We start from the raw sequence: 17,618 nt of genomic DNA, 5'->3' as shown, positions 1-17,618 counted from the left end.
CACTGAGCAAAAGGGGTGTTTTTTTTTACATTAAGGAAATTGATTTTATTTATATAACCAGTTCCTCCTTCTTTCAATGCCTCAGATAAATTGAAATCGAAATGAAAATTGTTCGCATATTGTTTTTTTAAATACCCTCTTGCCTATGGAAAAAAAGGAAAGTTATAAATTCCGAATGCAGTTGATAGGAGTTTATTGATGCATAAATTGATGAATTTAGGAATTTAAAAAAAGTCATTTCAATCAACACTAAACTTTTTGCAACGTTATAACTAACGCCTTTTTTATATATTCAAATATGAAACAGATAAGTCAGATCATGTGATATCATGTTACGCTTACCAGTATGTATCGTATTAGAAAGGAAATAACTATCGTTAATCAAGAAAAAACGTCGTGGATATATTCTGAAGGGACCAAAAGCCTTTAATTATAAGTCTTGAACAATCAATGGCTTTGATACATTATCTGAAACATAAATATTTATCTCAACAATTAAATATTGTGACCTAAATTGAAAATTACATGTAACTTATGTATAAGTACATAGAAGATTCTAAATATTAACATTCTAGGTAGAGTTTTTGAAATATATCACAGTGTACACTGTACTTGAAATTAGAAATTTTAACCGTATTAAAACATACTATTTACACTTGAGTATATCAGTTTACAATGCAAAAGAAAGACCAATAAAGAGATTCTAATATTATTATCGTTAATTAAATACCTTCACACCTTGTTGAATATTCCTTGTTTATGAAGTTGATACATTGGATTATTTTTCGTAGAAAAATAAATAGATAGTTATATATAAAATGACTTTGAGCTGCACCTATGAAAATATTTTTCTTTGAAAAATACAAATGACTATTCTCGATTAATATTGAGAGAGAGAGAGAGAGAGAGAGAGAAAGAGAGAGAGAGAGAGAGAGATGTGTGTAGATAAAAATGCATGTTTAAAATATACTTATTTAAATATGTCAATTATCACAAGTGTACCTACTCTGCTCCTGATTGAGTTATTTTCGTACATTTTGTTTTTATATTTAAAACGATTTAGTTTTGTTGCTCGGAAGTGAATTGTGGTTTTTCAATAATATATGTAGATATGAAACTAAAACATTGTCACCTAGGATAGTTTTTTCCTAATGGTGTTCTCGTACATATCCCTGCTTTTGATTTGAATATTTAATACCTTGATATTTCATCAGACATCATTTTCTATCAGCAGAGGTAAGAAAAGTTTAAAACTTATTATCTGTTGGAGCTAAGTCAGATTGTTTCTGATTATTAAGACATGAAAATCGTGCAGAAAATAGACCAAATTGATCTCAAGATTTAGGATTTAATTAATATTCAAATTAAAATCAGAAAACCGCTTTTTCCGTTCTATTTCTGCTGAAAAATAATTTTCTCGCACGACGTTCACTGTCGTTAAATTATGTATTGAAATACTTGTTCAAATGACAAAAAGAAAGAAATCTTGATTTTTTTTTTGTATATTACACTGACCATTATCATAGTATTTTGTTCAAATCTTCACCGTACTATTGAATTTATAAAGCAGAATGTAATCTGACATTCAAACAAAGTTATTTGAAAAATCAATGAAAAACTTTCAAGATAAAAAATACAAGGGAGTTGTAAACATTTAATCTTAGCCTTACTTGTCAAGCGAGTCAATAATTTAACGGTTGTGTTAATATCATGATAAATCTGTTTCTCTCGTTTTCTGAAATCTACTACGTCAGGGTAAAAACCATGGTAACAGCCTTGTTATCAGGTAAGATTCGAACGATGACTTCCTAGTACCTGACGATAAAGATTTCTTTTTTCTAGAGACCTGAACCTGAACTAGTAAGTTACATTTCCTGCATCATTTTACGTAATACAGGTTTTTATCTCTTTTTTAAAGATTGTCTACAATAGGTTTTAAAAAGAAATGGAAAATCACATTGACACTGATGGTTTTTTGATGATTTACATTTTGACACATATTCAGTGCTCATTGAATTATATCATAGCATAAGTTATTATACACAAATAAATCCACTGTAATGACACAAACAATTGGCATACTTTTATTTGAAATTCTTAAAATCATAAATTTGATTTATATTTAGATAATGTTTCACTACAGTCTTGCAAACAGGAAAACGAAAGTTAAATTCTGAGTAATCGATTTTATTAGGTAATGCATTTTATCTTTGTATAAACATTTTTTTTTTCATACTGAATAGTACCTTTCTATTGCCATTTCAATTTACAAAATACAAACAATGCTTAAACGACATTCTTTTGGAAATAGGATTTTGAGACATCAATGAAGGTTAAAACTTCATTAAACGCCTAAATGCAATATTTCTTTATAGATAGCAAATAATCGGCGATTTAATTGAAATTCTTACCTTACATCGGTTGTATAGATTTGTTATTAAATGACCTCATAAAGACAACTGGTAACTCTACAAGTACATACAGATGTATGCTTAACAGGTGTGTCTTTAAGTAGTAGTTACAATGCAGACTATTAATCATAAATAGAAAATATGTTGGGAACGCACGTGCGAAAAAAGCATCCCCTTTATATAGATATCATTGTTCGTGGAACCATGTTACAGATTAATCATGAAATCACCATGAGCTGGATAATTTGCATAATGATCGAAAATTGTTTTTTCTGTATTAATTCTTCAAACATTATTGAAATTTACATGGGATTTTGTGCCTTTTGAATCTAAGAAGACAGTATTATTTTTGGAAATCAAATTTTATTACATTTTCACCATTTTCATTTCACAATTAAATTGAAATATAAGAAACGCTTTCTAGAATGCGTGGTATGCCATGGTCATCTACAATATATTGGAAAGCTTTGACAATGGACTGTGTAAAACATTTTTGTATGGAGAGATTTATTATGATCAGTTGAATGATTACTTTTACATTCACTTCTGAAATGGACGTTTTTCCACTCCCTTTTACATTAATTGTGTTGCTCATATGTTTCATACATGGATATTTTACTTAATGAAAACAACAATGTTAATCTAACAACTAAGCTATATGATAAACGTGATGACTTCCATGAATCTATAACTTCCCTTTATAATGCAGCTATATACCTTCATCTCCTGCATAGGGAATGAAAATATATATCAGTTGATTCGATACGCAAGAGCAGTCTCTAAAATGAATGAATGTATGAAAAAGCAAGTTGATAAAACAAGAATATCAACAGTCTCGTTTAAAGTCAATATTTCTAAGTTTTATGGTCGATACGATGAACTTGTCAGCAAATACAATTTACCATTGTCAAATGCTGACTGACTTTTTTCATACCAATTGGTTGTCCATTATTCATGCACTGAAATGACGAGGGATATTTCCGTTATTTCCCGATTATGACAAGGAACACATTGCAGATGAGACCATTCAGCATTAGATGCCCACCCCTCCATGGTAAATGATCCAACTTGTGATGTTTCGGGGGTCCGTATTTGCTCTGGCCCTATTTTGTGTTGTGTTTTGGACTTTGATATTGAATACTGTACGTTATTTTCCGATTCTTCTGGTAATCTGTGTTTCTGATATGTCTTACTCATAAGATTATATTAAGGAGGCTGGGTGGTTTACAAATAAAACACAAATTAAACACCAGACTAACTTATTTTTTTCAGATATCATATCTTAAGCTGTCATCCATCATTTGGCTAAGAAAAATTTCAAAAATGGTAGTTATAAAATTTGATTATTTCTTATAATTTCATATGGAACTCTTCTTCTATAGGAGATAAACATAGTCAAAAAATGACCACATCCCGCCAGCCCCCTTAATTGTGTTTTATATAAGAAACATACCAATGTTAGTCTATACGGTAATATAAGATTTAATTATATTTTTAGAGGTTCTTTACACGTATACTCAATCATGGTTTCTTCCTGTGTGTATATGATATTCGGAATTCTGATATTAAGCTGGTGAGTATGGATGATTTTTATTCATCAGATTTTATGATAATTCATTCCACTTTTTTACATTTAAAAGCTGATTTTTTAAAACTTTCTACCGTTATGTACTTTCTATATCTTTTGCATTCTCACTCCTTCTATCTTTCTTTCTTTTTCAATCTTTTTGATTGATTATATTGATTTTTACAGCCATACGACTTACTTAACAGCAGTGGAATTTGATAACTTCGTTCTATCCTTTCAATGGCCAGTTACATTTTGCAAAAATCAAAAGGTAACTGAAAGTAAAAATAATCAAAAAATCAAAACAATGAAATCCATGACAAGTTACTTAATTTAAGGTAATACTTTCAAACGTTAATTATCGTTTCGTGTACTTTAATTTTGCCCCTTTACCTCACCAAGGCTTATGCAGGCTTTTGAGGGACCTCTCCAAAAATAAACATTAATTATTTTTTACAGTGCAAACAGCCACTTCCTGCACACTGGACCGTTCATGGATTTTGGTAAGTCTGCAAAGAGTGTGAAAGACACCATCGTTAATTTAGAGCTATATTTGGGGGGGGGGGGCACATAATGGATGGTTCGGTTTTATGAAGTTTTAGCCCAGTCCATCCGTCTGCCTAGCTGTCTGTTTTTCCTCAAAAAAATCTAACCCTAACCCTTCCCATAACTTAGAATTGGCCAGAGCTTTGACTTTCATATGTACGATCCTTCATATTTCATAAATGTTTTTTTTTCTTCCCTAACAAAAAAAAAATAGTCAACCAAAGATCAATATAGTGTACCACTATCACTACTGTTAATTAAAGTTCTAAAAGTTATCACCTGAATAAATCTCAGTTTTTTGATAATAAATAAAACTTGCCATAGTAGTAACCATGGTAAATCAAAGTTTTCTTAGTTATCACTTTAGTAAATCAATATAGTAAATCAAAATGTAAAAGTCTTCACTTGAGAAAATCGAATTTTTCATAGTGTCAAAGTCTTATTATTATATATTTCACCTAATGCAACCACACGGGAGATTAGTGTTCGTAAACACATCCTGTTTTTATATTAATTTCAAACATAAAATTTTCTTTTGCTGGACTATATTAACTATATACTATATTGATTGTATAACTGAGTTAATCTCTTTTTCAGGCCTTCGAATTCAAATGGAAGTTTTGTTAAAGATTGTTCCAAGTCTCCTTTTACTGCTGAAAGTATACCCGAGGTTAGCATTTGCATTATATGCAAAGGATATTAAACATGCAAAATGCTATATAATTTAAAACTACTATGCACTATTATTATTTATCATAGATTATGTCATAAATTTTCAATTTTCTTTGATAACATTTATAAAGAACGACTATGAATGCATTATTTTTTTTTTCTAATTTTGGTATGCAGGGAACAATAAATGAAATGAAAAGGATTTGGCCAGACCTTTTGAAAAGTACTAAATCAACATTTTGGTAAAATATAAGCTAGTTAATTTAATTGATGTTTATTTTCAACAATGCTTAATCTGTATTAGTAAGGGGAATTTGGCCGATGATCGGATATCCTTTCTATGATTCAATAAAATCTCGTTTGAAGCCTGGAGGAGTATTCTTGCATCCAAATAAATTGTCATCTTAACGTCCTTCGGCAAGTGAACTGAAAGATATTGGCAAACTTTTTTTTCAATCTTGAATAGATCTGGAAAAAAGATCTAATTAACAATTTTGATCAGAATAGTTTCTTTCGGTGAATTTATCTTTATCTTATTTCAATAGTTGTATGGAAGAGGATGAAATATTTCTTTGGATGTTTCGAAAACTTAAGTTTGACATAAATTACTTTGTTAGTGATTAAAAAAGAAGGCAATTTAATCCAAATACATTTGACATTGGAAAAAGCAGAAGGTTATTCGTCATTCACTTCATATATTTTTATCCGTGATTTACATTTTCGAAGTGTTATCACGTGTCTAATTTGAAATTCTCTCCACTCTCACCTCTATTTTCTTTCTCCCCAACTCTTTTTTCCTCACCACTGCCTTTCACTTTCTTCTGTATCTCTTTTTGTTGTCTTTTTCTTTCCTTATTTTTTTTTCGTCTAGATCCCTTTTATTAACATTAACTATTCTTTAAGCATATACGTCATATAAATAGGTCGTACCAATGGCAAAAACATGGCACATGTGCGGACGTAGAAGACACAAGGACAGTGGCGCAGTATTTTAGCAAGGCCACTGAATTGGCTCTCCTCTATAATATATCAGCGTGAGTTCCACCTAAGGCATTCCTTTTTATTATTTTTTTTTTGTCAGTTTCAGATAAAAAGAAAAGGCATTAATATTTTTGTTGATATTTTTATTTTTTAAATTGATATCAGAATCTTGACGAGGAGACACATTGTGGGAGGAAACAATTTCCAGGTAGATAACCATTCAATTCTGTATGTCGAAAAACCTTTTATTTATGAGTATATTTTCGAAGTCAAACCAAGCTCAATAAAGTAATAAGAAAACGTATTTTGTTTTTTTGCTCTTTACTCAGATCCCAGATATCGAAGATAGTTTCAAAATAGAAACAAAGCATCGACCTTATATTCTTCTTAAAGACGTAGGACGAAAGGTAATCCATTGATAAAAATATATTTGCATCAACTTCAGGATTCAATCTACCTCTTAATTACAAGAACATAGTTTTAATTTTTTTGTTCCCAAAAATTTGTTTTTCAATTACTTTTATGCATTTTTATATAATTTAATAATGAAACTGAATTATATGAATACTTTAGTTTAATTCCTTTAGTTTAGTTCATGTTATTTTGTTTGTTTTCAGCCCTTGTGGTTGTGGGAAGTCCAACTCTGCTTAAGTAAAACTTTTAGCTTGATTGATTGTCATACAAGAAATAAATACCAAGGTCTTGTGTTGTACCCGAGCCTTACTCCCAGTCCTGCAGGTCGCTCGATATCACCAGACAACGGACAGTCTCGAAATACAGCACAAACGGCCTGGCTCTCCCTTGTATTTGTTATACTGTGCAGTGTTCTGTAAGGAACACTTCAATGAAAAAAAACAGATTGCCTTATTTCAGGAGAGCAATATGGCAAATCCATGTCACCTGATCCTAACTATGATGTTTTGGAGGTCTGTGTTTGCTCTGCTCCTATTTCGCATTGTTTCATGGGTATTCTGAGCTAGAATATTTTTTGTTATCTCTATTTATTTCATGCCCGAACGTCAGTGACTTATATTTTGCACGACAGATAAATCATTTAGAAAGTAAGCTTGCAAAAAAATATTTCTTTTGACTTTAAATGATTTGAAACATATTTAAAATTAACATTATGTATAAAAGTGAATAAATTGCACAAAATGTGTTATTGCATTTGATATAATCTTAATTTAAATTGAAGCATGATGTAAGTCCAATTTCCTTAATGCAGTCTTAAACAAAATAAGAAATAAAAATTACATTATAATGCCATATTTATATTCTTCAGTATTCTAAAGAATGCAACTTATTGTTTCCTTCTTTAGAAAAAAAAATCTTTGAATTAAAGTATTAAACTTGAAGTAAGAATTAAAGAATTAAACTTTATTTTCTTGCCCACTATTCTTTTGTTGTTTTGCAAAAAATATTCTCTGATATGCAGTGCAGTCGTTTATCATCATCATTGTTAAAACTGCAGGGTTAGTTATTAAGTTGCTTTGCCCCTACTGGCATATTTAATCAATGATATTCCTGTTGAAAAACTTTAATCCCCTTTGTGACCTCCATTCTACTCCCAAAGTGGTACTATTTAAACAGTTGAAGTTATCTGTAATTAAAAGCTTAGGGTACATATTGTGTCTAATATGAATAAAATACATGAAGCCATTGTTTGTTGCTAATAGTAATATTTAAAACTGGAACAAAAACTGTTTTGCTTATTTTTATCAGAAAGGCATTTATTTTGCCCAATTTGAACATTACTGAAAGCTTGCAGCAGACATTGCAAACATTGGATTTTCCAAATATGGAAACCTTGCTGCAAGCTTGCAGCAAACATTGCTGCAAGCCTGCCTCAGACATTGCTGCAAGCTTGCGGAAAACGTTGCTGCTAACTTGCAGCAAATAATTTCCTTATGGTTTTGGAACATTCCTGTGTACAAGCAGCAAGTTTGCGGAAACCTTTTGTCTTGACCTAAATCTGTTAAGTTTAGAGAAAATCTAACGCATGTGTCTGAAATGATGCAATTTTATGAAGTTTTTTTTTATTACATGTAAAGTGCATGATAGCTTTTATTACACAGTTACTAATTGATTTGAAAACATTTAACTGATTTATGTTCATTATTACATTTAAGAAGTATACATATGTCATATTAAAAAGAGGAATGGAATTTATTATAAATAGAATTAGATTCCACCTTGTGTTTACACCAGTTACTCATATGTGCTTCTAAGAAATATTCTTTCAAATATCAAAATAAAACAAAATCATTTCTTACCAATTAGATATCATAGATGCCAATGAACACCTATTCGTGTAAATCCAAAGTCTGGCACTTTTAATCATTCAAAACGGTATACATTCCACAAAATACTGAAAGATTCATGTACGACTTCAATTCAAACATTTCAAAATTGCCAGTTCTGTGTTGACTCCAGTACAATCTGCATTTCATTAGCTGATTTGTCATATTAATGTTCTTGCGAACTTCCTGCAAACATTCGAATACTGAAATGTTTCCTGCAAACTTACTGCAAACATTAAATTGGCATGTATGTTTCTTACAATGTTCCTGCAAACAAGTTGGGTTCCTTATACTCAAAACAGAAAATCAAGCAGCTTTAACCCACCTAAAAAAAATGTTGTACTATAATAATTTGGCAAAGAATTGAAGCCATTCCCTGAAATTTAATTATAAAGTCATTAAACACGTCTTGGTGTAGATTATCAATAGTTTCAAAAATCCTTATCACTTTTCATCTGTAAAAAAAACAGAAATGATGGGAATTGAAAGGATCCATAAACAGATATAGATAGCGTACAATCCATGTTAATTGTTGAAACTTGATGTTCGATTTATTGTTTGCAATTAGGGATGTAGATATTAAATCTTGAAATGTTCAAGAATTCTGTGAAATGACAATGAGAGGATTGAATAGATAAAGATGATTCATTTTGTATTGAGGGGAGGAGTTATCTGATACCAAACCAAGGAATACGGATATTTGTTTCTTTTGGATTTTAACAAATCAGAAGTTAGAATAAAAATAAAAATAAAATAATGTAAATATTTATTCATGATAACCCTTTAACTACTAGTACCTTTAAAATATGGAAAATGTATTTTAAATAAGAATATTTTTACATGAATGAAAGGAAAAAATCATAATGCACTTTTTAAATCTCTGACTGTCTCTGAAGATCTGATTTATCTCATAAAATTTATTTTGAATGATCATTTAATTAACTTTTAATATACATATAATACATGGCTTCGAGGGCAGCATACCAGAATATTTGCCCCAAGGTGACAGGAAAGCCCTGGGGTGTTATATGTCGCCTGATGCCACAGGCAGATGGTGACATAACACTCCAGGGCTCTCCTGTAACCAAGGGGCAAATATTCTGGTATTGCTGCCCGAGAATTAAGCCATGTAATATATGGTATATAACATTTTAAAGCATTGAAAACCCCAATCGATCATCAAACATATTTACTATGTACACATGTTATCTACGTTGAGTATAATTCCGAAATATACCGTCCCGTTTCATGCCAGAATGTTTTCAGTATGCTGACACGTGTGTTGATAAACTTTGTTGTATTAAAAGAACTTTTCTCCTCAATTAAATTATCCAATTCCTCTAAATTCAAATAAACAATTCACAGACGTTGTCTGAAGTTTTTAAATTTCGCGAGACTGTTTACGTTTGCTTAGCAACTGCCTCTGTGAATTTCGAACCAGACATAATTAATATGCGGAATGATTGCACGCGAGGGAACATAACTGTGTTCGGGAGGGCAACATAACTATTTCCGGGGAACATAATTGTATTCGGCGTGATTCGGTCGTTTTTCAGGGCATATAGATAAAAATATTATCTTTTTGATATAATGGAAAAACTTCTTCAAAAATGTTATTTAAAAAAATATTCACCGATAAGCAAAAAATGACAGCAACAAACATGCATCTAACGAACGTTAGCTCAGGTAGTAGAGGTGAATCCTCATACATTCCTTTTATTAATTCCCTTGAGTATTATACCTTCACATAAGTGTGCATAATTTGAATAATAATGACTTAATGCCATTAAAAGAAATCATTTTCTTTGATTTTTTTAAATTAATATGATATTTCATGCATTCAAACAGAACATTTTGTTTTAAAAATTTGAAGATCAAAACTCAAGGCACAATTCAACTATAAGAAATAATCAAAGTACTGGAAGTACTGGGAAGCGCTAAGCATGGTTCAACTAAACCCGCCTCTTGATCGCCTTGACTGCTACGTTAAATAAAACCAAGTGTAAGGTTTGTTACTTTAATAAAGTCTAAAAAATGAAAAAAAAAGTTAACAAAGTGTTGCATTTTGGATCCAGGTTTCTGCGATAAAATTGAATTTATATAAATATTACAGTCCGTTTTTTTTCTTTTGACCTTCCTCATTTCAGATTAGGTATAAAACTCTGCATTAGCCATAGGCACTTGGGGTATGGACTCCCCCCCCCCCCTTTCCATTTTTTTTCTTTTTAAATCTGGGTTCGATTCACCTTTTACCTATTTTTCTATTATAATATGCACTATATGTTATCAAAAATGCAACTCTAGCTGTTTTTAAAAATGCCGTGTTTCACTGATACATATAAAGAGAGAAGGCTTGCAACTCTTTTTTGTCATTCGCCTCACCTCGCTTAAACTTCGCTCGATTATTTATCTAAATCAGAATAAAACATGGTATATGCATACATTAATAATTTTGTTATACATTTCTCTTCCTTTTCATATTTACAGTTAATTTTATATGCCCCCGATTTGCAAATATTTCGATGAAATCGGGTAAATTTGTTCATGTGCATCAACCGGGACGGAAGTCCCTGGTATTTTCGGGCGTCATCATAATGTGTAATCTTGAATAATATGATAATAATATTTTTTCAATATTTCACATTTATTGTGAAACCAATCCAACCTCGTGCAGCATGTTGCTATCATAATGTAACAAAGATCCCTGAAGACTTAATAACCTTGGACTCCCCCGACGATATACTTAGTATTCAACCACAGGGCTTGTAGGAATTTTTTCAAACAATTTATATTTATTACACTTATTCATCATGTGTACAATATGAAGGGAGATTCCTTTTTTTTACCGAAATTTAAAAAAAAGCTTGGCCATTCTGTTTCTCGTGTACAGTAAAACTCGTTTAGTACGAACACGGATATAGCGAATTTACGGATACAGCGAAGTCATTTAGGATCCCCAGCTATATGAATTTCATGTATTTCTTATACGGTTAAAACGAATTACGGATATAGCGAAGTGATTTCATAGGTCCCAGCGACTTCGTTATAACCGAGTTCTACTGTAATATTTGAAGCAGAATTAACAATATTTCTTTTTAAAATAAAAATGTGAAATCACATACTCTTCTATTTAGACAAAAAAAAAAAACATTGAAATTTGTTCGTATTTTTCTTGATCCCATTTTGGCGAAAATACTTTTAACAAAAATGCTTCATTTTTTGAACACCCAATCGTTCAGTGAAATGGATTTTTTTTTCAAGTTTGTACTGCTAAAAGATAATTGCCCTCTGTGTAATGCGGTTTGATCCGATCTTGCCTTAGCTCTAAAATTTAGCATTCACATTTCGCCTAAGTAAGCTCTCAGGTGAAATAATATGATGAAGATTGAATATATATTTAGCATCAAATATTTTTTGGTATTACATTTATCATGTCATACACTGTATTCATAAATTCTCATTAACTGTTAAATTCAGTCTAAAAAAATTTTTCATATAAATTTTTATATCAACCCGGTAATATTTACAAATGCTAAAATTCCCATTTCGTCTTAGTACTTTTTAACTTTTTCTTAATTGGATTTCACAGTAAAGGCGATATGGGAACACACATGTAATGCAAGTGTGATAATAAAAATCCTCGTTTGTATAAAATTTACATTGTTTGAAATAAAGGCTTATGCAGAAGAGGGCGTGAAAAATTATGTAACGAAACTACAAAATGTAGATACAAATTAGATATAGAAGCTAGTTTAATAAATATTTTTTTATGGAATTATGCTTCTAAATCATATAATTCTAATTTGATTTTTTAATACTCATTGATATTTTAAGCTTAATGAGACTTAAATACATGTGTGCATAAATCTTTTTTCGGTACTTGTATTAATATATAAACATGTATGGTCATTAGTTTTTCGAATTACCACTACAGAGATTACATGTACATTTGTGACATAATGAGTGTTTGCCAGTATACTTATTAATACGCACCATATTGTTCAGAGATAAGAACCGCCCTTATCCCCATACTGCAGGATTTCCGTACGTATTAATATCGACTGTCCCAATTAACACCTATTTTGATAACTCCTACACTAAAGTAGCGGACAGAGGTCGGGGATTGTTAGACGGCTCAGTAGAGTTACATAACTTGCTCAGCGGCGCTATATTATGTATCACTCCACGTAATATAGTTCGTCATTTTTGAGAACATTATATACAACATTGAAATATATAATTTATATATCATCACCTTTAAAAGTAACCATATTACACCACGGAGATAAATTAGGTCAGCAATAGTAGCCCTTGCAAAGGCATTATATAGAACCCATTTGTTTACATAATTATCATCATTATTTATAGAGGGCGGGTCATGCAGGGGTGCGTTCAAGATCTTAGTGCTAGATGGATATTAGGTACAGATACCAAATTTGAACAAGAATAGCAGCTACGTAAATAATATACATATAAATATTTATGCTAAGTTTGAAATCCTGTAATCCTACTCGGAAAACACTTTGCATTACGCGACATGCTGTATATACCGGTATATTAAACTACGTGTAAGTTTACTAGGAAGTATGGTATATAGTGCAGCCATGATATATGCTGTCGGTAGAGGGCGTTGAATAAAAGATCGTGAAAATCTGAAGACACCTTATAAATCGCTTGCGCATGCGCGCTTAGCGCTTAAAAAAAAGTATAGAAGTTAATTACATGTATAGTAAATATTGTAATATGACATGTACATATATTAAAATACCATCTTGTTACATTTATCGTAAGCAGACAATGCAATCTAAGTATTGTCGACAACATATCGTCTAAAATGATGTTGCCTTTTTTCATGTTTATGCTCTACATCCAGTTTTCCTTGAAAAAGTCAAATATTTCTGGCGTGTACACGATTATTTTGTATCCAAATGATAATATTTATGCAGTCGGAGAGGAGAAAAATACTTCCCACTGCACCAATTACAAACGCCCCAAGGACTCCGATATTCTTTGAAGAGGTCCTCTCATCCGGGGCACTAGTCAAAGTGCGCGTGTACTGATTTGTTTCTTTTCGATTGATAGTTAAATTTTTCTGCATATTAGCGATCTTCTCTTGAATATCTTTCTGATTCACTTCTGTGAACATAGTAAAAAGCATTTTAAATAAAATAACACGTGTGTCTATCATATAAAAAATACAACTTGAATATTCCTAAATATCGTTTTACAGAAAGCATTATACAGTAAAATTTTGCCGATACTCGAAGAGATAATTGAATCCGAATGATTTCCTTTTGGTTTCTCAAACAAGATTTGCACAATATATGCATTATTTATTTTTCAGTTATCGATGACAAACAAAGAGGACCATTAAATGCTGATTTATTTGCACTTGTTATGCATTGGAAAAAAAAATCATACTTTCTTTGGATTTATTTTTAAATGTTTAATATAGACAAAACGTCAAAAAGTTATGCATGAAAAATATATCATTATTGAAATTTGGATCAGATCTATAAATACACATTTGGGGAGAGGGAATAAAATGATTGAAGATCCCTCTCCAAAAAAAGTCAGGAAAAAAGTGTTGTATTAATATTAATGAAAATGTAATGTTTTGCTTTATCAGTCCCATAACGGTGAAAACGAAGGCGACTATAGGTTTCCTTTGCGTCTGTCTGTTCGTCTGTCTGTCACCGTCAGTCTGTCCTTCTTGGTTTTCCGCTCTTTTTTTCTTAACACTTGCAGAATTTGAGCTGTTTCTTTGGAATGTAAGTGTACCTTGATGAGTTACAGATCAAGTTTTAATTTCGTTATGCTTCATTGATTTTTGACAGAATTAGGGCATTTTTAGTTTTTCATAATGGTGTAAGATCGGTTTCGTGATGCACTAAATTTCGAAGGTCAGCATGGTTAATATGACGCAAGAAAAGACAAAAGTTTTGTATACTGTAAAGTGGCATCCTTCAGATAAAGGGGAACCCCGTAGGGAACGTGTATTACTTAATGTGCAATTCTCTCAGAATGTTTGTTGTAACTGAATCGAACCTGATTTTTATTGATGCCTCAAAGAACCTTGATTTGGAAATAAAACATCTTCTTGAATCAATCTGAAGAATTGCTTATATTTTTTATCAGTTACTGTGTGCTACATAGTTATTTATCATGTAATATGACCTTTTAAGTCAGCTGATAAGAATTCACAAAATTCTTATATTTCCTAGAATGAATTAATAGTGATTAATACGAGAGGTCTGCTGAAGGACTTGATAAAACCCGGGTGATAGACCCGATTAATGTTATTCGGGTTTCATAAAATCGTAAAATGAGAAGAAATAAATATTAAAACTTAATTATATTGTTTTATATTAAAAATACAATTATTGATGTTAAATCAAGTGAAATACCCATATAAAAAAAAAATGACTGATTGGGACTGAAAATTCCAAATTTAATTAATTTACTATATTTTCCCCGAGCCCATCAATTTCTAAAACGTTAGGAGACTGTAGTTATTCTCATTTCTTTTTATAATATCAATCGGCACGTACCTGGACACCATTGATCGAGAGGCACGTCCTCTGATGGGGGATACCCAGCACTGGTGTATAGAAAAATACCTAAAATCAAGGAATCAGAAAGGTTTATTTAATTAGATGGAAAGATGATTTACTAGCATTAAATACAACAAATTAAATACGAATTGAGAAAGTCTTTAAAAAGGACATGTAGAAGTAACAAGGAATATTTCACATTTCATAAGTTAGTTCAATAACTGATGAGGACGTTAACTTATCGAATTATCATTTCAATCATAAAAGTTGTCCATACGGAATATCCCTCACACATCAACCACTGATGGTGATGTATTTCAATTTTAAAAGAAAGTTAATTTGGTGGTAATAAAAGGGTTATCAATTATAAAAGAAAAAAAATATTGTGTTGTTTAACTGCTTACTTTTGTATTTGGAAATTGGCAGAGGTCGTCTTGCTGTTAAATCACACGATTCCTTATCATCATACTTGTACTGCTGACATACGTTATTTTGGTGCTTATGTGAAACTGTATAACATACTGCATTCTCTAAACAATTTTTTTCACACTGATTTAAATCTGTATCTGGATTATTGACAAAATTGCACAACTGAGTTTGGTTTTGCAATGCTGATATTGATGAATTGATCATGCATTCTCCAAAATCTAAAATGATATATAACCATAAATATGTAGACAGATAAAAGGATAGATAAGTAAATAATGCAGAACAGTGGCGGCTAAAACTTGCTTGCTTCCATCAACTTTCCAGATTTCGTGTCCCTTCTTCAGGAAAGAAAAAGCGGGTTAACAAGTCGTGAAATTAAATACATGTATAAAATAATATAACATCTTATCCTTAATCATCTTTTTTTTATTGTAAAACGTTTTTAATTTCCAATTAAATAATCATAAATATATATGAAACAGCCCAAGTTGGTTATACTTAACCTGATGAAACACATTCAGTCTTAATGATCTCTTGTTAATAAATGAGAATTTATATACCCTCAAATGAAGTACATTGATCTGATGAACATTATTCAAAATTTCATCGAACAAAACAGATGCCGAGCAAACCTGGATCACCAAATCGGTTGCTTTGGAAGAGTGAGCATGGGATTAGGTGTTATGGAGGAGTGAGCATCCCCAGCGCCGACCAGATAAACCGTCACCTGCTCTTTGTCATGATAGGATTATTACGAGAAAATCCGTCTTAAATTCATTGTGTATATAATGATCTAAAAATTAGTATAAAAAACGCCAGACAAGATTTTACTCAGTAATAAATTGTATTTAATCGCTTATTTTGATTAATAACTACAAAGTAGGGATCATAAATCGTTGCATTTTTCTTAAGAAGCTACACGTACTAGAGTATCAAATAGATAACAAAATGAATGAAATGAAAATTTAAGGATTGTTGAAGAAAATCCGAATTAGAGGAGTGATAATTTTTAGACCCATGTTATGTCATTTGTTAAATAGCCGTTTTTGTTGCGTTTCCCTCTTTAACCCCCTTGATATTAAACTTTTTAAAATTAGATTGTAATGTTCTTGATTTTATCAGAACAATTTTGTCCTTAAGTAAGATTGAGACATATATTTGTTAGAAAAGAAAGCACAATTTACCTTCATCATCTTTTTCGCAGATAAACATTTTTTCTGAAGTGCAGTTTTCCGTGACAAGATTCTGCTCTTCTGGATTGTAATAAAGACAAAACAACCCATCGGGGCTTATACCAGTTAAATTTACCGGGATTTCGGAATAAAGATGATCACAGTTTTCTAGCATACTTTCATTATTAGAAGAACTCAAAAAAGCCCCAACCCACAGGCCTTCTGAGTATCTAAAAAAAAGAAGATTGAAAAACTTGTCTGTTTACTTTTAAACAGCATACTAAGAATCATTATGTTATTTCAATACTGATTTCACTTGATGCAGAAGAATTTTGCTTAATTCATCTATAGTAATTTTCAAATATCTTCAATATTTTGTTAAGAAGCAAAATACTTTAAACTGAATTTTTTTCCGAGTAATTCATCAACTTCTTCCAGGACTAGTTCTATATAGTACATCTCAGTAAGTGATGTCAGTGTCACCAGTGTCTTGTTACTTGAAGCACACACATTATATGCTGCATGCCATGAAGCCTCTGGAAGATGGACACTGTATCTACACTTTGTATCCCTATCTGAAAGATAGAAATTTTACCAACCTAAATTATAAACCACATATTCGTAAAGTGTTCATAGCGATCTCTTCAAAGAACTAACTGTCAGTGTTAATTGATGATTTCCTAATCGTTGACAAATTTTGAGAATAGTTGATACACTACGTAAAAATAGTTATATACTGCATGTTAGCAGGAAGTAAAAGATATCGATAAATTGTAAATTTAAAATTAAGTTAATTTGATTTAAACATCATTATAAAATTTCAATCTTATGTTAATATGTATTTTTTTTAATTCCTGAGTCCGTTCTGATTTCTATGAAAGTGTCAGAATTTATATAAATAAAATTTCATTAAACAAACCTCATTGCGTTACGCTATAGCGAAATTAAATGATCGAAATCTGTGAAAACAGCGTACCTTTGCTTTT

General features: G+C 31.0%; 2 protein-coding genes across 2 annotated transcripts; one reads left to right on the top strand and one right to left on the bottom strand.

Annotated features, from left to right (window-relative positions):
- Positions 1-1,755: 1,755 nt before the first annotated feature.
- On the top strand, positions 1,756-6,469 carry LOC134228601 (ribonuclease T2-like). The gene is made up of 8 exons (XM_062710266.1): positions 1,756-1,860; positions 3,910-3,984; positions 4,165-4,249; positions 4,438-4,481; positions 5,122-5,194; positions 5,374-5,438; positions 6,120-6,230; positions 6,343-6,469. The coding sequence occupies exons 2-8, from the start codon at positions 3,935-3,937 to the stop codon at positions 6,467-6,469; spliced, it is 555 nt and encodes a 184-aa protein (XP_062566250.1). The 5' UTR covers positions 1,756-1,860; positions 3,910-3,934.
- Positions 6,470-13,251: 6,782 nt separating this feature from the next.
- On the bottom strand, positions 13,252-17,207 carry LOC134228600 (uncharacterized; the record flags this gene model as incomplete). Its single annotated transcript, XM_062710265.1, has 5 exons — positions 13,252-13,613; positions 15,029-15,097; positions 15,436-15,678; positions 16,645-16,862; positions 17,027-17,207. Coding segments are annotated over 5 exons (959 nt in total), but the record flags the coding sequence as incomplete, so codon positions are not given.
- Between the last annotated feature and the right edge of the window lie 411 nt (positions 17,208-17,618).

Source organism: Saccostrea cucullata, unplaced genomic scaffold (genome assembly GCF_032062105.1).
Source record: "Saccostrea cucullata isolate Sc308-1 unplaced genomic scaffold, CSIRO_AGI_Scuc_v1 ctg5041, whole genome shotgun sequence".
NCBI classification, from domain to species: Eukaryota; Metazoa; Mollusca; class Bivalvia; order Ostreida; family Ostreidae; genus Saccostrea; species Saccostrea cuccullata.
The sequence above is the reverse complement of the archived record's forward strand: the minus strand, read 5'-3'. Positions and strand labels throughout refer to the sequence as shown.